The sequence below is a fragment of the Chenopodium album genome, chromosome 25 (genome assembly GCF_948465745.1).
Source record: "Chenopodium album chromosome 25, dcCheAlbu1.1, whole genome shotgun sequence".
In the NCBI taxonomy this organism is placed as follows: domain Eukaryota; kingdom Viridiplantae; phylum Streptophyta; class Magnoliopsida; order Caryophyllales; family Amaranthaceae; genus Chenopodium; species Chenopodium album.
This window is the reverse complement of record NC_137858.1, coordinates 2798593-2822328: the sequence shown is the minus strand read 5'-3', so window position 1 is coordinate 2822328 and position 23736 is coordinate 2798593. Positions and strand designations below refer to the sequence as shown.

Sequence of the window (23736 nt, the reverse complement as noted above, 5' to 3'; positions counted from 1 at the left end):
CAAATAGCTATGGTTAACACTCTAACTAGTGCATGTGATCGTGCGGCTGTCAAAGCTACAGAAGCGGAGGTGGTACAAACTTTGGAGACAAAAAATGGAAACAATGCCCATTTAATTTGGCCATTATTTCTTATACGAAGTAACATTTTAGATTTTAGTGAGGATGAAAAAGAAACATCAATCTCATGAAAGTCCTAACTATGTGTAGCATACTAGCATTTGAGTACATTATGTGCGTATGACATAGATTTTTCACCAACTGACGAGCTATAGGAGCGTAATTATGAATTTGTCGATCAAAGTAGCTCAAATTCATCTCTTAGAATTGGTCTTGCTGATGTATAAAATAAATAGGCAAGGATATTATATGCTACCTTTTTTAAAAAAAAAAAAAAAAAAATTCTTTTTCTTTTTTTTTTAATTTCTTTTTTCTTTTTTCTTTTTTCTTTTTTTTATTGATGTTATCAATATCAATGAAAAAAAACGTGTGAAAAAATTGCTTGTGGATAATACACAAGACAACCATTACAAGACACCCATTAATTAATTTGTGCGATTGTCAATATCAGCTTATTATGAAGTACAGTTGTTTCTGTCTGATCCCAACTCCTCCAGGAACTCGGACCTGAGATTCTGATACTCCTATCGGCAAGCTGAGAACCTACACAATGAGAAGAAGTTAGCTAACCCCGGGGTGATCCGGGGATAACCACTCCGATGATAAAGTCAGAAAGTGTTTGAGAAGAGAAGATAAGTAAGAGAGAGAAAGTAGAGAGAGATTAGAGAGAGAGTAATTCATGTCCTCATTAATGAGGTCTTACCTACTTATTTATAGTAATCTAACTTGACAGGTGGCTTTCACCCATGCACAACCTTTTGTGCCAAGTGTCGAGTTTCTGTTGCCACGTGTTAAATTGCGGCAGGCCAACATGTCCTCTTTCTGTAGCATATCAGCATCTTCTTGTGATCTGGTCATGCCCAGATATCATCCCATACAATTATGGTGCCGTCTGTGGGGATCGAACCCACGACCACGTGGTTAATGAGTTAATACGTGGGTTAATGAGTTAATGAAACTGATGAAGAACACGGCGTTACGGCACAACAATTATCCTCTTACATAAATAGTAATAATAAAAGTACTACAAGTAGCAAATTAACATAACACTTCTCAGCAAAAGAACATAGAGCTTAAAAATATATGAATATGTAGAAGTTAATTTGCCTGGATACAGGCCAAGCGATTAAAATGAATTATGAAAACGGCAAGGTTAGTAATGAAACTTTGTTAGTAAGCAGTACTTGACAAAGTACAAGAAACGTTGTTACAATAAAATTTCCAATTTAAGGAAGAGTCTGAAGAATGGGATGTGGAACCCAAAGTTTGTTTTGTTAGGTTCAGCTTGTCTCCCATGATTAACTGAGCACGATGATGAATGATCATACGTCCTCACTTGGGGGGCTAATTGTATGGGATGATATCTGGGCATGACCAGATCACAAGAAGATGCTGATATGCTACAGAAAGAGGACATGTCGGCCTGCCGCAATTTAACACGTGGCAACAGAAACTCGACACTTGGCACAAAAGGTTGTGCATGGGTGAAAGCCACCTGTCAAGGTAGATTACTATAAATAAGTAGGTAAGACCTCATTAATGAGGACATGAATTCCTCTCTCTCTCTAATCTCTCTCTACTTTCTCTCTCTTACTTATCTTCTCTTCTCAAACACTTTCTGACTTTATCATCGGAGTGGTTATCCCCGGATCACCCCGGGGTTAGCTAACTTCTTCTCATTGTGTAGGTTCTCAGCTTGCCGATAGGAGTATCAGAATCTCAGGTCCGAGTTCCTGGAGGAGTTGGGATCAGACAGAAACAACAGTAACTATTAAGGCATCCATTAATTAATTGGTATGCTTGTAATGTCAATGTATTACGAAGAAGTAAATAGACTAATATTATGACGTTATTATTGTACGTACTACGTTAGTAGTATTAAACATTGTCATCTCATAGTTTAGATTATCTGTCCAAAATATATGAAATCGTCACGGTAATTAGTTTGATATGTAGTTGTAACTTGTAGTTATGGGCAATATGTGGATAAAAGACAGGAGTATTTTAAATCTGACTACTTAAACCAAGTCCATACTGTTAAAGTATATCCCATCAAACAACACATGTAAGAGTCCCACATTGATAAAAGAAGAGAGCGGTAAACATTTCATAACTTGTCGTATGATTTTTGGATGGAACCTCCTTTGATTTTGTGAAGTGGACTTTCTCTTTTAATTTGCAGGTGCGGCCCAAACCCGTATTTACATACCAAAGAAACTTCTAACTACTCACTACATACAATCTCATTATGGACGGATTCAAGGATTCTAGCCATCTTAAAAATATCTAAACCTTTGTACTAATTAATTCTTGTAGGACAAAATTTTGAAAAGTATATATGATAGATTTTCGATTAATAGTTTATTTTCAAGATTAGTTTGCTATTACTTACCAAAACAAGATTAAAGGAGTGTTGATGTATATAAGTGATCTTGGACACGATTAGTACAAAGACTTTAAGTGCAACATCACAATACATCATCTTCTAAGTTCTAAGTTATTAATGCTAATGCACATTTTAATCCTTTGTTATGAGTATTATTATCTGCTTTTTTTATTTTATACTCCTATATACCAACAATTATCAATAAAAAATTAAAAACATCATATTCACGACAACTTAAAACCAAAAAACTGAAATAAAAAATAAAAAATAAAATTAAAAAAATTAAAAAAATAAAAAATCAAACACTTATAAGTTATAATTCTGTTGTCACAGCTTTTAATATTGGGCAAGAAGATGAACATGGCTGGCACTATCACATGGACCATTACATTATACTATAATGCACGTTTTATTCATGCACATTCGCAATTTTTCTGTTTTATTAATTAATAATTTTACTCCGTAATGTTTGAGAAAAAACAATAATTTGTCTGCCCACTTTGGACATATATAACATATAGTCGATATTGGGTTTGGTTCTTTTCAGTTTTAATTCAGCAAAGGGGATAAGATTCTTTCCTATTCTTGTTTTTTTGCAATATTAAGTATTATCAACTTGCATGATTAGTTGATAAGTAACGGTCTTATGCTCCTTAATTACATAAAAATTACAATTTGTATATTATCGAGTATTATATTATAAAGCTAGCTACTTGGAACAAGATATGTACAATAAAAATAAGGACTGATTTTGGTTAAATAAATAATTGATGAGTATGATAGCTTTTATTGATTAGTGAATCAATAAAAAGTTTGTACTTTTGAGTGGGTGAGATGTTGCCCCGACTCCCCGAGTGTTGCACATACTATCACTCTTTGTCAATTTCTGTGTGGATGGCAAGGTGTTGTTTTGGTGTTAAAATATGTTAGCTAGTGATGGGATCATGTGAACGAGTTGATAACATGATATTAGATTCGCCTTATTATACATTTAATATTACATTTACCTCATCTCGCTTTTACATAAGAAAAAATCGTGAAATATTGGATAAATATGTTTTACCATGAGTCCACCCATCTAACACATGCATATAATTAATTCCAAAAACTAATATCTCTAATTAATACTTTAATTATGAAAATTTCAAAAACTTATATGAAATCTCCAAAATATTTTATCTAAATTTCAAACATAGAGATCTTAAAAAACTTATATGAAATATTAGTAATTTATATATGTTTAACTATATGTCTGAACTCATGCAATACTTACATAGTTACATTAGCTTCCTCTACCAGGAAAGTGAAGATTAGCTATAGCTAGCTAATTAATAAACTATGCTTGATCAAGAAAATAAGTGAAACCCCTCATGTAATCATATCATATCGCAACAGTAATTGATGGATTAATAAGTTCTGATCGATATTTTTCATCCAAATTACTTGTGAGTTGTAACCAGTACAAAGCTAACTATGGAGAAAGCTGACAATATATATGAGAGTAGACTTTAAATTTATAGGAAATACATAATATATGATAAAGTCCCTCGATCTCAATCAGCATGTTTGAGGATGCAATTTACTTATCACTTATAAATATGTGTTCTAATCATCTGATTTTTACTTATTACTCAAACTTATTTCATCTTATTTAACTAATTGGTGAACTTATAATTTTTTAGTTGTAACTTGTAAGTTGAGTTTAGGTAACTTTTAAAGTCAACTTAACATGTTCTTAATGTGATTTTTAATTGTATGAATTGAATAGAATGACGTAATAAATAATTTGAGGTTATACTTTACTTTCCTTCTAGATGATGTTGAGTTTCCTTAACCTAGTACAATAGTAGTTGTCTTACGGAGTAGTTTATATTTTTAGAATCCCCTATTGTCTTAGCATCATCTGTATTTTACCGAATCTCCTAATTAACTATTCCATTGCCTTTGCATATTTTAATACTAAATTAAAAATTAAAATAATAGGGAATAATTAGAAAAATTAAGTATATACAGTCAAAATATTACTTTTTTGTCATCATGCAGAATACGTGTTACTTATAAGGTTATTATTAATATTAATAATATTTAATTTGTCTTACTTAATGAAAAGGAAGTTGACGTTTAAATTTGATTTTGACTGACTTAGAGTTTGTTGTAACAGATGCATGTTTGTAGGCTGTAGCTCATATAATTAAGATATATTTTAGGCACAGTCCAAGTCTATATACAACTAACTAACCATATTACTAATTTAGTATTTTTTTTGAGGGAAATATTACTAATTTACTATACATAATATATTATATTATAATGCATGCGTTATTGTTATATATGTATCAATTATAATGAATTACTAATTGATAAGAATGATGACCACTAGCACGTAAAAGTTAATGTAAACAGTTCGCATGAAAAAGTGGCTATCTTAATCAACTTATTAAGTAGGGCCAAAATTACTACGGATATATCTTAATCAACTTATTATCTATTAAGAGTACATACATATCAACACTAATATAATATAAGTAATTTATGTACAAAAAATGAGCGTGAGGGATAGCTCTAGTGGTTAGCGCTCCCTCCCGACTCCAGGAAATCCTATGATCGATTCTTACTCCCGTCCTTGTGGCTTTCTAAACACCAAACAAATGTACAAAAAATAAAATGTTCAATTTACTTGTCATATATATGTTTATATATACAATTAGGACATCCTGAATATAAAATGTGGCAAGTAAATTATGAGTATTGAAAACTAAAAGTGATACTGAAACGCTAATTCAAGCCGAATTCCACATTTCCACGTATATAAAAATATCATTATCTAAAAAAATTAAAGATTAGGACCCATTGTAGATTTCGGCTTAACATGGAGCAATATGCTTTTGTGGAGGAGGACCCATCCACTTCACTCGTGATTTACATCACCAATTCAAGCCCCTGAATTTATTGGTTTTTCTAAATGGATTTTTCCACTTATGAACAAAATAAAAAATTAAGAAAGAAAACTTAGAATTTTTTAAATAAGTTTTGTAGGGCATAACATGTATGTATTTGTCCCAAAGAGGTGTGGTAGCTGTTGGTCGTCTTAGTGGCCTGGAAGTGACAATAATAATGTAATTGTTGATTATTTTTTTTCCATTTTTTTTGAAGTACAAAAAGGAGACATGGACGGGCAACATATTTGGTCGCGCATGAATTATTTATTTAGAAATAGGAATATGCATGGGATAATCTTAGTGAGACGATACATGTGTTTGCTCTCTGTAATGGAATACTCCGTAGACATTATTTAGTTGAAAATCTGATCACTTTTACTGTATGTTACTGTTGATTCTAGTCATATATGCTATGCTGCTTATAATTACAGCTCATATTTCAGCTGTCATCTAACTAATTCTCTAGAACTTTTAAACATATGAAAAGTTACTTAATGATTGGTAACTACTGAGCACAATCTATAGCATTAAGTAGTACGAGTATGCACGGTGCAGGTTTATGTATGTTATTTTGACCTATTTGAATGAGGATATAAAGTTTTACAGTAGTAACAAAAAACTAGAGCAATGAACGAAGACATGAATTCTTGCTTTAGCTTGCATACCTTTTCTTTGTTGTCTCCTACAAAGAATTTAGAGATTGATGGAGTACCGAGTAAAAAAATTTAGTTTTTTTGTACATAGATTATATTTACTGAGTGATAAATACATTTTCAATGATTGGTTAAAATATAAAAAAAGCACATGCGGCATTGCAACATGCATATAGTACGGAGTATATTTGATTGTTGTAACTAGGACGTTTAACACGCGCGATGTTTAGGAGGTTCTTTCAATTTGGCGTAATATTATAACTTTAGTTGTAAATAGCACTAATGAGGAAAAAACATGTACTCGTAAATAAATGTTTTTAGAGATATAAATGTCCACACATGCATGCATTATGCTTAAGAGTTTAAAAATAATTAATATTAATGAGGGTAAATATGTAAATAAAATTTTTTTAGGGATATAATTGTCTCAACACTATTCATAAAAGTATAGTCATACTTTTAAAAGAGTAAATACGTAAACAAACATTTTAGAGTCATATATAATCGTCTCAACACTATTATTCATAAGAGTTTATTTATACTTTTAAAAAGGTAGGGATCGGATGTTATTCAACATACAATAATGTAAGTTAACTTTAACTATTATGTGCAACTTTTGAATTTTTTATATCTAACTAATAATAACCAAAAGTTAATGGAGATATTATGAGTGTATGACGCATGTAGTTTGAATGTCCCGCATATCAATCATTATTACAAACAATTTATAATATATTTTCTTACTTAACTCTTATTCGTGCAAGGTACCTTGATTTAATTAATATAAGTAGCTTATAAAGTGCAACTAATACACGTTAATAGTCGCCTCTAAGTACCAAATAAGCTATAAATTCTACACTTGCTCAAAATGTATTGCCTCTTAATTATACCTTAGGCCTTTATTCCTTTAAAAAGAATTTCAAAGAGATCTTTGTAGGTGATTAATGTGGTGATGGAAATTTCAAAAGTTATACTGCACTCATAAACTTTTTTGCTCAATTTTTTAAAACAAACCTAAATGTATGTCCCTAATACTTAGGAAGAGAGGGATGGATAATAATCGATCAGTAATCTATTTGTACTTCTATAGAGATTAAGCACATACACATAACGTAACAATAATATTTACTCTTTACTTCAACAATAAATAAGTCTAATAATGCTCAAAACAAACAAGGGAAAAAATTACACTATCTTTTGAAACTACATTACAAACTAAATTGGATTTTTTACAACGTTAATTTCACATGGATATGAGATAAATTGTTAGTTTTGTTTTGTTTCTTGGTTTTGGTTTTGGTTTTTGTTTCTTTTTTTTTATTTTTTATTTTTTATTTTTTTATTTATTTAAAGATTGTCAAAATTTTGTTGGAATTTTATCCATATTTTCAAATATTGTCTTCTTCTGTGATTGTCTTCTTCTTTTGTGAGCTAAGAGCTAAAATTTGCATTTTTTTCATGCTGTTCTTATTTAAATTTCTAATTTGGCTAAAATTCTTTTTTTATTTATTTTTATTTTTATTTATTTTTTTTTTTGACAGGAAAAATTCAATTGATTTGTACTATATAGAGGTGGGTTATTAGTTGCGTATGTTCTGGAGACTAGAAAAAATTGGAATCTTACGTGTGTTTTTTGACTTTTTTAAACTCTACAATACTACGAATTTGCCTTTTTAACCTCGCATGCATGATATACTTGTTATCTACTGTATTCCTTTACTTATATTAAAAATGTATGTGTATAATATACTAGTCACATAACACATTATTGTCTCAAAAGTGATATTTTTCTATCTATAAATATGAATTTTACTTTGTCACATATGTTACCCTGAAAATGTCGAACGGAATTTGTTTTTAATGAATACTCCCTCCGTGTTTTTTTTAAGTGATACATATTGACCGGCACATAGTTTTAGGCAATTTAATTAACTTAAATAAAATAAGAGGTAAGTGGGGTAGTGGAGTATTAAAAAATTGTTAGAGAAAGATAGTGGGGTTAATAGTTTATTGAAAAGTAATATATGTGAGAGGAAAGATATAGTAAAAAAGTAGTAGTGGGTTTGGGTGGGGACCATGAGAGGAGAGATATATAATATTTTAATGTATTGTTTTGCCAAAAAAGGAAATGTATCACTTAAAAAAACACGGCCGGAAATGGAAAATGTATCACTTAAAAAAACACGGAGGGGGTAATAATCTTTTTATCTATAAAAAAAATATTAAGGAAATAAAACACAATGTAAATCATACATTAGAGTTAAAGAACAATACATATGGAGTTAAAGTACAAAAACCAAATTATACATTGAAATTAAGAAAAACTATTGGGATTAATATTTATATATATATGTATATCTCAATTATTGTTTTCATATGAAAAATCTTGGTGTGTTGAAATATTTTTAGGGATTAAAGTTGCTAGTAGTGACGAAGGGTTTTTCTTATGTCAACTAAAATACACTCTTGATATCATTTCAAAGAGTGGATTGCTAGGGGCTAAGCTCGCGACTTTTCCATGGAGCAAACCATCAATTAGCTCGTTTGACAAATCCTCTTTTTGTCAAATGTCAAAACTTATAGATGTCTGATTTACTTGTCCTTCACTCAACCATACTTGGCTCATGCGGTACATATTTTTTTGTCTCAGTTTTTACATGAGATGCGTCGTCATCACATAGATGCGGTGATGAGAGTAATGCGATATTTGAAGGGTGCTCCACTACTCCGGGGCAAGGTATTTTTCTTCGTTATGTTTATGGGCTTTATTGTTTTTTTGTGTACTTGTAATTTGTCAAAGCCCATTACTTTAATATTTTAGCTTGTACAAACATATGTTGAGTGGGAATACAACCTTAAGGGAATTACCATTCTCTACAAATGTACAAATGTTTATTTACTGAGTGGGAAATTGGGAATACAATGCTAAGGAAGTATTATTTTAAGGTATAAAGTTTCTTGTGTGAGAGTGAGGCATAGCTCAAGTGGTACGGTTAGAATTCTCCTTCCGGTTTCAAGAGATCTTGGAGTCGATTTTATCACCCGCCTTTTTGGCTCTCTAACTCCCAAAAAAAAAAAAGGTTTTCTTGTGTTTCATACATTCATTATTTCATTTTTTTTTTTTAAAGGTAAGAAAAAAAAAAACATTATGAACCCCTTCTCACGATGGGAATTCCTAATGCATAACTTTCATCGTTTCATGTGTTACACAATTTTGTTATAGAAATTGATTGGGCCTTTGAGCAATATAAGTGCAGCCCATTGCTAATTTTTTGTTCAAGCCCAGTTTTAAACTGTCAAATGGCCCAACAAATTCTGATCAGGCCCATTACTAGGGAGGTTTTAGGTGGGGTTTTTAGGAAGTCAATGACTACCGCCGTTAACTACTTAGGTTTCCGTTACAAAAAATCCTGTACATTACTCCATAAAATTACAAAAAAGGAAAGTTTCCCATAAAGTTTCTGACAGGTGGCAAAAAAGGAAAGCGCGTGAGTTAATATCGCACGGTCCACGCGTGTGACTAGTATGTACAAAAATTGACCAATCAACAAGATCACTTAAAACTACTAAAGGACAGTGGCTTCTCAAATTAACGAAAGATCAAAGTTGAGAGTATCATTGTTTCCTATCCAAACTTGAATATAACTACACCACAAAAATTGCAAATTATCAAATTAAATTGTTGGATTTAATATGTGAAAGCAACTACCTTAAGTAAAAGTGGGAATTTATTTCTAAGGATTTGGGTTCGTTGTAGAGGTGGGCATATGTAGTTTCAATGTGTGGCCCAATTGTAGGTTGTAGTTCCATCATTTTCTTCATTTGGTCGCCCATCGATTTATAATTACCTTTTTCCTTCTTTTTTTTATATCAAAAATGCATTTTTTGAAGCCTATTTTACATTGTTATACCACTCAATTTATGAATATATTATACTTTGATATAATTAGAATAACTATTAGATTAAATGAGAGTGTCTATCTACATTTGTGTACTTGTCTATTTAGTAAAAACACAGTAGTTTTCGTTTAGTTGTTTACATTGACGCTATAAATATTAGTATATACACTAGGTTTGTGATGGATTTTCAGTTGTTAAGCAATATATATCACAATTTGAAATAATTCTGTATCAAAGTCTAAAATTTGCAAGTCATTTGTTAGTTACTCGGACTATACACAAATCAATTTGATGTTACATAAACATAATAAAGATCTCGAGCCAACCTGCATTGTCTTTTATGTCTTTTAGAACGGTACAAGTAGTAATCTTGGTAAGATGCAAAATGATGGATATGGCACATCATTGATTTGGTTAGAGGTGTCTTGAATTTGATCCAGACCTAGAGTTGGATCAAATCAAATCAATAATGTAGACCAATTTTTAAGAATTTTGAATAAAAATCCATTTTATTTTCTAAGAATTTAGCCCACGAATAATGAAAACTACATGAAAGTACATTGGGCAGCCAATGTGAGAAGAATGTCTTCGAAATTTGTATTTTGAAAAATTAAAAATCTAGAATAACTAAAAATAAAGACCATCAAGTCTGAAACACTAGCTGATTCAATCTAAATCAAAACAATTTCATTCCGATACCCAATCCATCAAAATAAAATCCTAATTCTTCAATCAAAACAATTCTATTCCGTAATTCGATATTAGACCCTTCTCACAATCCAATAGCGGTCGTGAAACAGTAGAAATTTTCTACCCTACAAAAGCAGAAATACTTGCGTGGACCTGGTTCACAATAATATTATTGTGGACCCGAGGTTTTATACACACGCAACTGACATTATATTAAACATAGTGACCTTTATTTTTAACATAATAACACTTTATTAAAAGTTGCATAATGTTTAATACAATTGTGAACTTGAAGTAAGGCGTTATAACCCTTATTTTAACATAGTGACCTTTATTATTAATATTGATCTTATAAAATATTTTATTAAAAAAATTAACCTTTTATAGCCTATATATTACCAAAATGACTTTTATTTTCAACATAGTGACCTTTATTTTATTATAGTGACTTTTTTTTGTATTAATAAAATAACCGTAGTTTCTCTAATGTTAGTGGTTCATAATAAATTAATGTGAACCAGGTCCATTTAAGAATTTGTACTACAAAAGACCCCACGAGGGCCACAACCAGTCCACGTGGACGGCTACCACAGCGAGTGACCCCACATTTCCTCAAACCCGCGAGTAGAATATCACTTGCAAATTTGCAATAATAATAGCAACCTCTAATAATTTCACTTATTTCTCGATTTTCTAATTTGTACCAACAAACGCCGTCACCAACTCACTACTACCTGAAATCTCACTCTATTTCTCTCTCTCTCTCTTCCCCAATTTCGTCTCCGAAACTCGAGATTGATTCATTTTAGAGAGAGAGAATCAGAGAGGAGAGATCGAAATTTCTGTCTCTTTCGAACGAATTCATTCTACGATTGATCGAATTGAGCCGGAAATTTCTGCAATCTCCGATCTCGATTTCTAGGGTTCCGGCGACTCCATTTTTGCACTTTTTTTTTTTCCGATTCTTTGATTTTATAATTATTTTTGTGATTTTAATGGCGTCGGAAGATGTGAAGACGAGTGAAGCAGCTGTTTCGACGATTGTAAACTTGGCGGAAGAAGCGAAGATTGCTAGAGAAGGTGTTAAGGCTCCTGGTTATGCTATTCTTACCATTTGCAAGTCTCTCGTTGCTGGTGGTGTTGCTGGCGGAGTGTTAGTTTTCTCACTCATGCTCTTTGTATTTCTAAAATGTTGATGAAATTGAAAGCATTTTGATGAAATTGATTTTTGGAGAAACTCTGTGATCTTTTGTTTTTGGGAAAATTTGATCGTTTATTTATTGTTTTATGGAAATTTGATTTAAATTGATGTTTGGTAAGTTTCGTTACTTTGTTTTGATTTGGATGAATCTGTGGTCCCTGTTTTGTTGTTGTTGTGGATGTGCATTGTTTGTTGTAGATTGTTCCAAAAAATGCTGTCTTTATTTTTGGTTTATTAGCTTCATTGTTGGGTTAGTGAATAATAAGTGGTGGGCATGGGCCGTGCCGGGCCTGCCGTGGGCCGTGCCTAGGCGGGCCATGAACAGTGTCGTGCCGGGCCGTGCCGGCCCACGGTGGAGGCGGGCCGTGCCGTGCCGTGCCGGCCTTCAAGGTTTCCCTGTCCACGGCACGGCACGGCCCACCGTGCCGGTCGTGCCGTGCCGGGCCGCCCGTCGTGCCGGCCACCGTGCCGGCCCACGGTGGAGGCGGGCCGTGCCGGCCCACGGGCCACGGCTTACCCTTTTTTCTTTTTTTTTTTTAAAAAAAAAAATTAAAAAAAACTTTAAAAAAACTTGAATTTTTTTTATGAAAGAAAAAATTGAATTGAATAATTATACAATTTAATATTTGAATTTAATAATTATTAAATTTTTTATGGAGTTAAGTTATATTAAATATTGTTTAAATTATATTAATATTTATTGTTCATTCATAATTTACTATATATCATATTATTCATATAACTATATAAGTATTAGACAAAAATTAAATAACAATATAACATATTCCATAAAATTAAAAGTTGAAAAAATTCATTCATAAAAATTTATTAAGTAAAAGATAATATGAAGTACAAGTGTACAACTAACAATAATTGATGAATAACTTATTTTGTTATTTTATTATACGGCTAATGTTAATAGAGTACATAGCCAACATAGGAAATACTAACATTTTCACTAATTAATAGAGTACATAGGAAATACTAGAATTTTCGCTAATTAATATTAATTCTCGAGTTGTTGGTAATCTTCAATCAAGGTCTTCATTATCTTCTTCGTCTTCATCTTCGGCTTCATGTTCACTAGCTAATGCGGAGGAGCTAGTTGAACCAGAACGATCGGAACCATCGATGTTGTCGTTGGCCGTAAAAGTACGATCTTGGATGCGTTCTTGGGCATCCATCCAATCCTTCAAGCAAACACACATTTCTAGTGTTTCGGGCTTCAAACTTGTTCTTCTATCGTCTAGAACCCTTCCCGAAGCACTAAAAGCTCGTTCCGAGGCAACGGAGGAGGCTTGGATGCTGAAAATATCACGTGCCATTGCCGCCAAAATTGGATGCTTTGTGCTTTGGGATTTCCACCAATCTAGGATGTCCATCCCCAACCTCGAATCTTCGTCCAAGCCTTTCATGAAGTCGTAGTTTAAGTACATTTGCAACTCCGAAACATCGCTTTGTGTTCGCCTTGATGATGATCCACTACCTGAAAACTTAGATAACATGTTAGCAGCTTGGGCCGCCAAACTTTTGCCCGTTTTACTTACGCTTTTGGATGTTTGAGAAGGGGCAAAATGAGTGACGGTTCCATATTTAGATTCATAAACTCTATATAACTCAAAAAATTTATCTTTCACATGATTTTTATATTGTTCGACACCATCACCGAGTTGCATGCATTCATAGTAAATATCAATTAGCATAAATGTGCCATCATACTTTGATCTAGGATCTAAAATAGAAGCAAACATATAAACCATAGGAAGCTTAGTGTAATATTTACGCCATTTAGCCTCCATTTGTGGAACATAATCATTGTAATCTTGTTGTGATCGATGTTCATAAAGAAGTTGAGCAAATAAACATGCATTTTGAAGGAAAGAATGAATGCAAGGAACATAAACAGAAGAAAAACAGTGAGTCATACTATATAATAATTGTAAAAATTGCATATATTTTTCACAATTATCCCAATCGGAGTCTGCTATCATGAATTGTGGATACTTATTATTGTAAAACAATGAAAATGGAACTCTATACGAAAGTGCCTGACTCAACATGTCATAGGTGGAGTTCCACCTAGTTGGACAATCCGTTTTAATTCTAATAGGCTTTATCTTATTTTGCTTAAGATATCGCCTCCATTCCTGATACCTACTGCTAGAAGACATAATAGACAAAACAGCATTTCGAATTTTGGAATAGTATGGACCAATTGCTTCTTGTCCATCCTTAACACACAAGTTTAAAACATGACAAATGCATCTAATATGTAATGCATCTCCATCCATTATGACATTATGCAAGTTTGGTTTAATTAGATTAGCACTAGCTGTCATGGATGTTGCATTATCAAACGTCATGGACATGATTTTGTCCCTAAGACAATATTCATCAAGAGCACTCATAATACAATTAGAAATATTAAAGGCCGTATGGGGGTATTCAAGCAATTTGAAATAAATAATACGTTTTTGCAATAACCATTCACTATCAACCCAATGACAAGTAACACACAAATAATGTAAACCATAACCACCATCCCATGCATCAGAAGTTATAGAAACTCTTGAAGTAAGAGTTTTAAGTTCTTCAATTAATTTCATTTTGTATTCTAAGTAAGTTTTCATGGCAGCTGTTTTAACGGTTTTTCGGGAGATTTTTTTGTGTTGGGGTTGTAGTGCTCGTTTAATGTAATTGTTAAACGGATCACTTTCAGCAAAAAGAAAAGGTTGTTCGGCTTGGACTATCATTCTCCCAAGTTCATCCCTATCCCTCTCATAATTGTAAGTGAAGCCATAAGGATGGAATTGGGAAATTTTTGGTTGAGTTGGGTCAGTACTAGGGGCACCACATTTTTCACTGTGTCGGTTTAGGTGCCCCGTACCGCCTTTGGCTGGAGCCGAATAAATATTACCACAAGTTTTACACTTGGCTTTTTCACCATCTCTACTTAACAAGAAATATTGCCAACATTTACTCTTTCGGTTTTTCAAAAGGGTCATTTCTTCTTCGGTGTACCATTCAATGAATGGGTTATCAGATGGGGGAATAGTATTTTGGACGGATGGGTCACTAGAGCCGGCAGGTTGTGTGTTGCTTGCTTGAGTTGTTTGATAGTTAAATTCAAAAGGCATATCATGTGCGGAGGCATAATAAGGTGGAGATTGGGTGCTTTGCCATGGTTGGAATGTCCCTTGTTGATCTAATCCGGTGGGAAAATCGGTAGAAAACCCGGGGTGGGTGGTGGCCATTGTAGGGATTTGCATAGTAGGGATTTGCATTGTAGGGGGGGGCATAGAAGAGCCTTCCAATGGTCGTTTAGATTTGGCTTTTTTAGAGGAGGATTGGTTCGGGTTTGATGCCATGATTAATTAAGATTATTAACTAATAAATAATAATTAACAACAATATTAACAATTATAACAAATTAACAATTATAAGTTTATAACACTAACAAAGTAACAAATTATAACAAATTATAACAATTAACAAGTATAAGTAAGTTTTTTTTCTTAATTATTACTTAATTAGTAAGTTAATAAATTTTCAAAAATAATTATAATAATAGTAGATTATCTAAATCAATGAGATCCCAGGTAGGTTATGGTTAGGATCGACGTTGTCCAGAGCCCAAATCCCGCCTTAGACAGATTTCAACAATCCAAATAACCCACAATTAAAATAGAAATTAGTTTTTATGTAATTAAGTAGTTCCAAGTATACAATAATAATAATAATAATAATAATAATAATAATAATAATAATAATAATAATAATAATAATAATAATAATAATAATAATAATAATAATAATAATAGTAACAATAATAATAATAATAACAATAACAATAACAAATTAAAATAAAGTTGAGTTAGATCTTACAACGACGCTTCAACGCTTTCCCAAATTTATAATTTCTCGAATTTATAATTTCCCGAAATTATAATTTCCCGAATGTAAATATAACAAAGTATTTTTTTTTTTTTTTGGTAGTAGACTAATAATATTAAAAATGTAAAATTTATAAGAGAATAAGAGATTAAGAAATATTAAGAGATTATAATTTATAAATTATAATATATGAGAATAATGAGATTATGAGAATAAGAGAGTAAGAGAATGAGATGAGAAGTTGAGTTGTGGAAAGAATTGGAAGTTTAGGGTGGTATTTATAGGTGAAAATATAGCCGTTTATAGCCGTTTATGGCCGTTTATGGCCGTTGGAGGGAAAACAAAAACAGCCTTATAGCCGTTAGCCCGCGGGCCGTGCCTGCGGGCCGTGCCTGCGGGCCGTGCCACGGGCTATTGGCCGGGCTCGTGCCGTGCCGGGCTGCTTTTTGGTTTTTTTTAACCGCAGCCCGCACGAGGCACGAGGGGCGTGCCATCGTGCCGGGCCGGGCCTGCCGGCGGGCCGTGCCGTGCCGGGCCATCCTCGTGCCGTGCCCGGGCCGCCCGCGTGCTGACCCGGCCCACGCCCAGCTTTAAGTGATGCTTCATTCCTTTGGATTTGGATCTTGTTATTATTTCTCAATTTAAAAGAACTAAAATTTTGAAGCTTTTAAGTGTTGTGGGATTGGGTTTGATGAATTTGTGATATCTGGATTTTATTGATATGGATCTGCGAATATGCTAGCCTGTTTTTCATGGGGTTGTTTTTGTGTGATCGCCGGAATAAGGAGGGATAAACCGAGAAACAGATTTTGGGATAAGTTTTGAAGTTTGCGAGTGTTTCTTATACTACATATTTGGGATTGAAAGAAGCAATGAAAAATGAATTGGAGTTGAAATTATGGTTTTAGGAAGCACTAATGCTAGAGGATGAAGTTGTAAATGGAAGCGGGGAGGAATAAAACTTTATTTTTATTTGAATGCTTGACTGATAATTTGGTCACATGGTCGATGCTGTGTTAGTGACAGTTCTAAATTACAATAGCTTTTGATTCTGCAAGGTAGAATTTGTAATTTATTTGGTATTGGAAATTTTTGGGTTATTTCTGTAAGCTTGTTGGGTTTATGAGAGAATACATGTGGCTCATGCTCTACTTGTTAGATGGTTGTGGTTGGATTTGCCATTTGATGTTGAACTTTGATCCTTAGAAGCAATGATGTGTTGATGTTCTTGATTCGGGATTTATCGGTCCAAGAAGCCTGTATTATCTGAGATTAACAGCTTCTCACTTTCTTCCGACATTGTTATATGAGTGTAGGTTTCATTATTGATGATCACAGAAATAATTGTAAACTTAACTCTCTTGGGGGAAAGAGGTTCTTCTTATGTGGCAAAAAGTTAGGATTTTGGGAGAAAGAAGAAAGATATTACTCATATTAGTCATGGAGTTAATTAAATAATCAATTGATTATAATGGTGGCTATGATCACTGGACTGAAGCACTAAGATGAAGGGTCCTAGTGGCATTGTAACATTGTAGTGTCTGTTTGAATACATAGTGCTTACTGCTTAGTTACTGTCCTCTATTCTATGTGATGCCTTTACTGGTCTTCTGTATGGTTTGTAAAAATTAGGGAATGTTTTATTGTTTTCTTCTATATAACCATTTGAAAAATTTGGGGAATAATTCTTATGTTCATGGCATTGGATATGTGTCTCAGGTCACGAACTGCTGTTGCTCCCTTAGAACGCCTAAAAATATTGCTCCAGGTATTCTTTTATTCTTCATAGCTGCTTTCTAATGGGTCTAGTACTCTAATTTATTGGCTTCAGCAGAAAATAAAGAAAATCTTTTTGCACACCTTTTAATTGCTGTGTTAAACATAATATTCCAGGTTCAAAATCCACATAGCATTAAATACAACGGAACCGTTCAAGGGTTGAAATATATATGGCAGACTGAGGGATTACGAGGACTGTTCAAGGGTAATGGAACAAATTGTGCACGTATTGTGCCAAATTCCGCAGTCAAGTTTTTCAGCTATGAGCAAGCATCTAAGTACGTTTCTTTGGCTACATTTGAGTAACATGATCTTAGTTGCCATTTAAAGTTTGAAATTGCTTCTCATGTGGAAGTTTAACTATTTTTATGTTTTGTCTTAGGATATATATTATTTATTATTTTTAGTTCTAGACACTTGTCTCTACCTCCTGATTTCCTGAAACCCTGGCTGCATATACATAACTTATGCAGCTCTTGCTGGGATTCTCTGCACTTGGTCAGTTGCTAGGAATCTCTTTAAAGGTGGTTGTGAAATAAAATTAAGATGAAGAGACAGGCAATTTTGTATCTAGTGTGCCGTTTGATTCTGAATTGGTTTCTGGCTAGTTCAGCACCAATGGTGTGGCATTCTTGAGCTTCTAGAACTTATAGACATGTTTTACACTTTACAGGCTTAGTTTTCTCTTTTAGTACGTTATTGACGAGTGACCGAAAAGGCGAAAAGTACTTTATAAAAAAAGACATGTGTAAAGATGGATATATCGAGTGTCAATTGATATTCCATTTCATCGTTAGTGAGCACTGATTACCTTTTACCGTTTTTTTTTTTTTTTTTTTTTTCCAGGGGTATATTATGGTTGCATCGACAACAGAGTGGCAATGGTACTCCTAATTTTTTTTTTTTTTTTTTTTTTTTTTTTTAAAATTTTCTGTTAATGTTTTCATATTGTGTGTGTGTGTGTGTGTTTTTTTTTCTTCATTACCCTGCTGTCGCGGCTTCATTGTGTTTCTTGTTGGATCATATTATTACCTATTTCCTACATGATAGATAATTAGATATGATTAGTTCTGAACAACCCGTATTATATTGCTCAGCCGCTGTTCTAGTAAGTAGAATATTCATTTATATAGTACAGTCGTACAGATGAAAAGGCCTACTTTAAGGTTTTGGTTTCATTGACATCATAATTCTTTTATATATAGCAACTATAATAGTCTAAGTATGGATCACAACATGGCCATACCGAAACCGGAGGTACAATCATACTCAGCCTCAAATGATAGAGTTTTTTGAATGATCCACATGATTGTTTCATATAAACATCCTTGCATATTGTTTAATTGCATATGCATGTTTATTGTTGTCAATTCTCTAGTCTGTCCCTTGCCAAGTTACCAACCGCTTTAGCATGTGAATTTTCTATTTCTGAGAGATTTTATCATGTGATAGTTTTTGGAATTCTATTGGAAGTAGGAAGTCTGATGCTAGACTGCTGGATAAACCTTATAAATAATATGTTTCTTGCTTTGATTGCCAACAGCGGACGCTGAACTCACTCCTTTATTGCGCCTTGGGGCCGGAGCGACTGCTGGCATCATAGCAATGTCTGCAACTTACCCTATGGACATGGTGCGGGGCAGGATTACTGTACAGGTATTATGAATTAACATATCTGCAAATTACAATAATTCACACTAAGGTTCTTTTGTAATTTGATTCGAATGACATTTGCTTGTGACCTGTGTTTTCAGACTGATAAGTCACCTTACCAGTACAGAGGCATGATCCATGCACTGTCCACTATTCTTCGTGAGGAAGGTCCAAGAGCTTTATACAAGGGTTGGCTTCCCTCTGTTATTGGAGTTGTAAGTTCTTTGACTTAAAATACTCTTCAACGACTTCAAGTGTGTTCAGTTGTTTTGGGTTGGAGTTAATTTTGCATCAGCTAGTTATCAAGCAATAACAACATACTATGGCTGAAACATAGCTTTTTGTCTATTGTCACACATAAAGGCAATGCCACAATATGCTTGTGCTTCTCAATTTGTTAGTAAAATGGATTTTGATTCTTGCTGTGCTATATGCAACCCGTTGCATAGACCAAATTTTAGGGCTAAAGTTGCTGATGTATGTATGTGTGCTGTGTGGATAAGAAACAGTGGACCTCATGTGCCTTAGGCTCAAGAATTTAAAAATCTTTGTGGGAGGGTTTGTTTCTTGGAAATTTCATATACAAAGTAGTAGTGGAACTACCACTCATTTAGCTGAAGTCTTCTGTAGTTCTGTGATTGGTCTGCTAGATCTTCTTAGCTTGTTTGCAGTTTAATTCTTATGCAGGTTCGCTTGTATGCTTTAATGTTTGTTCTTACTTATCTGCTTGTCACTTGTAGGTTCCGTATGTTGGCCTCAATTTTGCCGTGTACGAGTCATTAAAGGAATGGTTGGTGAAAGCTAGGCCATTTGGATTAGTACAAGACAGTGAGTTGAGCGTGACAACAAGGCTTGGATGTGGTGCTGTTGCGGGGACTATTGGCCAAACTGTTGCTTACCCTCTTGACGTTATTCGCAGAAGGATGCAAATGGTGGGGTGGAACAACGCTTCATCTATAGTCACTGGTGACGGGAGGGGCAAGGTCCCATTGCAATATAATGGCATGATTGATACATTTAGAAAGACAGTTAGACATGAGGGTTTCGGAGCTCTGTACAAAGGCCTGGTCCCTAATTCAGTAAAGGTCAGTGTTCAACATGCCTTGTAATATGCTTTCAAACTATCTAGTGTTGTTGTGGCTTATAGCCTAGTTTCCCTTATGATCAGGAATAGCACATATGAGTCAGTTGCTTATATTTGTGGCTTATGCTTGCATCTCTTATTTTCTCCAGGTCGTTCCATCCATATCAATAGCATTTGTGACATATGAGGTGGTGAAAGATATCTTGGGAGTCGAAATGAGAATATCAGACTGAAGTTGCTGATTCGGGCTCTTAAACTCTGATATATTTTTTCTTCTTTTGGTAGGCAATTGGAAGAAATAGGTAAATTTTGGTTGATGTATTGTATTTTTGCCCGATTAGAACAAGCTAAACTAGTACCAGGTGCTAGCCTGATTTATATGTTGCTTCTCTGTTACCTCCTGTCTAGGGATCCTTCAGAAAATTCTAATTATCTCAGTTTTCAAATGCTTATTTGTAATAAGTAGTTGCAAATAATAAATTGATGGATCCATTTGCAGAATTCAAAGAGACATTTCTGTTGGATGTTTACGTCTGCTATACCGTCCCTTGTATATTGCATATGCCATCTCCTGCTTGATTTTTTGTGCTTGGAATTAAGTGCTCCATGCTGCCTTTGTAAGATCAAAGATGCTTTTAAAGTACAAATTTTCTGTGGCTCTCATCGGTTGTATGACGAGACTGCCGTGATAGTACAAAACTTGTCCTTGACTCCTTGGCCATGCTCGGGTTTTATAATTAGTAAATGAAAAATCCTTTAATACTATAGTAATTTTCAATTTATTTGCTTTATTCAACAGTATTGATGAAGTAATTGCATGACTTGTAATCTTACCTCTCTTATCAATGTTTGAGTTAGTTTGATACTACTGTTAATACTTAATATACCATACGATCATCTTTCTTAAATTACGTGCCATCAGAGAAAGTATATTACTACGAAGAAATTATGTGGACAGAAAAATTGCTGTAGTGGGTCACGCAACTGTTACTTAATACTTCATGTGTAGTATTTACATAAAGATTTACAAAGCAGAACTGGGAGATAATGAGATAAGTCTCATGGATCTGTGTATTTAGTAATTTAGGGATTAGGATATAATCATCTTTCTATCACTGAGCAGCTACACTTAAGATTACAGTAGATCATCAAGCCAAGATCCTTCAAAGTGAACACTAACTCATACTATACACCATTATACTCAGACTACTAGACTAGTACAGAATACTCTTTAAGATTTTGCACCATCACGACAGTTAAGATAACTACACGAAGCTCTTCACATTTTTCGCCCATGCCTGATCACAAAGAGAAAAAATGTAATCAGCACCGAAATCATATTAGGCATATAGTAGAGGTGGTACATGAGTTGTTCGGATTAAGTCAATTCAAGTAATACGTAGACACGAGTTATTCAGGCCAAATCTAAGTCTATTAACTATTATCAAATATCAGGTCACCCTATTTCCATTTTCAGATACAGGACATACAGGCTTAACAAAATATGTCAGGTCTAGTCTATGTCTAGAAACAACTACAAGATCCCTGCATATGTTATGGCATACCTGGTATCTAGAACCTTGGTTTGCAATTTTGATCGCGATGCTTGTCTATCAGCAATCTTAAGCTCATCGAACCCACGTTTACGAGCACGTAACTTTGATACAAGGGCCTTAAAATCTTGTTGCTCTTTAACACTAATCTCATTCATATCCTCATATTCTGAGACCTCTTGTTCAGATAAACTAAGGGAAGCAATTATCATAACCAAGTTTAACTCAACAAGGAACGACGAATCTGGCCTTACTGAACACGCATTCTCATTTTCCTCTTCTACTTGCTGATTTTGCTCTTCTTGATCATAATATATTTTTTCTGTTATTTCTGCCATTTTTACTGTTTTTATCAACCTTCCTTAACACCTGCATATGTAAATTAAACTAATTTAAGTAAAATTCTCTTAGAAAACATCTGGTCAAGAATAATTATTAAAGTCATAAATTTATAAAATGTTATTTAAATTTCTTATTTCATTTAATACTTTATGGAAAATGAGACTTCAAGTCTTCAACATGTAAAATCAAGTATATAATGAAAATTACCCAGAAATCGATCAGATGCGATGCAAAATATGAAAAAAAAATAAGATGAACATGAAATTATAGCTGCCATTACCATGGATCATAGTTACATGAATATTATAAATGAATCAAAATTATACGAAGTATGAAAATTTCAACAATTTTAAGACGATCATGTATATCTGATCACCTTTGAATTATTATGAGAAAACAGAAATAGCAATAAATTGGGAACTTGTAATATACGAAATAAATCAAAAGCTACAGAAAAAGAAATAATGAAGATGAAAATATGCGTACCTGAAATGGAGTTGAAAGGGGAATAACCGGTGACCGGTTAACCAATAGAAGAAAGAAAATAAGGAGTGAGAGCTTTGTTTTTTTTTTTACAAAGTCCTCCTATATGATTGAATAGTACTATAGGATAAAAAAAACAATGTTATTTCATAACACCCAAAAAAAAAAAAAAAAAAAAAAAATATAGGTGTTGTAACTTTGGAGTAGCAAGTAACCTTGAATTTGGGAAAGTGCAAAATGGTGAGATTAGCAAATATACATAACATAATCCATGAATGGTTGACTTAACAATTGAAGAAAAATTGCGACTCTGATTGAGACACATGTATGTAGTCTGTTTCAAGGATCAAGGGTATGGGTGTACACCGTCAATAGCAACTAACCGTAGTAAGATTTTACTAACTAAGCTATTATAGTATTTATATACTTAAAGATAATTTAATTGCTAGCCTCGATAATATATTAATTTTGATGGGAATTAAACCTCTAACCTCATGATTACAAGGTACTTTGATTACTTATAATCTCACTATAAAAAACTTATATCAGTTTTTGAATTGATTATGTTTTTTAAGTTGTAAATTATCAATTGTCAAAGTGTCTAAGAGTAAATCATATGGTTAGACACTTTAACTAAATCATTCAAGTTAGTAAAGCAAAAAGAAATTTCAAGTAGTAATACTTGTGTTAAACAATCTATTAAGGGCCTGTTCATATTTACTGAACTGAACTGAACTGATTGGAGCTGAACTGAATTGAACTGAACTGATTGGAACTGAACTGAACTGAACTGAGCTGAAATTAATATTTTATGTGAGAGGGAAATTAAGAGCTGAACTGAACTGAACTGATTGGAGCTGAACTGAACTGAAATTAAGTAAATGTGAACAGGCCCTAAGTCGAGTTAACTCATAGGTCTTCATAACGCTTAGGCCCTATCCACTTCACCTTAAAAAAAAAATATTAAGTAAAAAAATTTCAGCAATAAGTTCAATTCAATAAAAAAAATTTCAGTTCAAAAAAAATTAATACGGAGTAACTTTAAAGAAAAAGTATAACAT

General features: G+C 33.2%; 2 protein-coding genes across 2 annotated transcripts; one reads left to right on the top strand and one right to left on the bottom strand.

Moving 5' to 3' along the window:
• Positions 1-11377: 11377 nt before the first annotated feature.
• Positions 11378-20798, top strand: LOC145613283 (mitochondrial adenine nucleotide transporter ADNT1-like). The gene is made up of 8 exons (XM_081668360.1): positions 11378-11839; positions 17501-17549; positions 17675-17838; positions 18407-18444; positions 19104-19216; positions 19315-19428; positions 19954-20298; positions 20447-20798. Exons 1-8 carry the CDS (start codon positions 11682-11684, stop codon positions 20528-20530), a joined length of 1065 nt encoding a protein of 354 aa, XP_081524486.1. The 5' UTR covers positions 11378-11681; the 3' UTR covers positions 20531-20798.
• Positions 20799-21261: 463 nt separating this feature from the next.
• LOC145615582 (uncharacterized) lies at positions 21262-22830 on the bottom strand. Its single transcript, XM_081670656.1, has 3 exons — positions 22679-22830; positions 21863-22219; positions 21262-21595 (listed from the first exon to the last, which is right to left on the bottom strand). Exons 2-3 carry the CDS (start codon positions 22186-22188, stop codon positions 21577-21579), a joined length of 345 nt encoding a protein of 114 aa, XP_081526782.1. The 5' UTR covers positions 22189-22219; positions 22679-22830; the 3' UTR covers positions 21262-21576.
• Between the last annotated feature and the right edge of the window lie 906 nt (positions 22831-23736).

What these genes read in the sequence shown, in the direction of transcription:
- LOC145613283 (XM_081668360.1), top strand. Translation starts at nt 11,682, where the DNA reads ATGGCGTCGGAAGATGTGAAGACGAGTGAAGCAGCTGTTTCGACGATT. An exon ending in GGTGGTGTTGCTGGCGGAGT is followed by an intron (nt 11,840 to 17,500) that starts GTTAGTTTTCTC and finishes TATGTGTCTCAG; the next exon opens with GTCACGAACTGCTGTTGCTC. An exon ending in GGGGCAGGATTACTGTACAG is followed by an intron (nt 19,217 to 19,314) that starts GTATTATGAATT and finishes CTGTGTTTTCAG; the next exon opens with ACTGATAAGTCACCTTACCA.
- LOC145615582 (XM_081670656.1), bottom strand. Translation starts at nt 22,188, where the DNA reads ATGGCAGAAATAACAGAAAAAATATATTATGATCAAGAAGAGCAAAAT.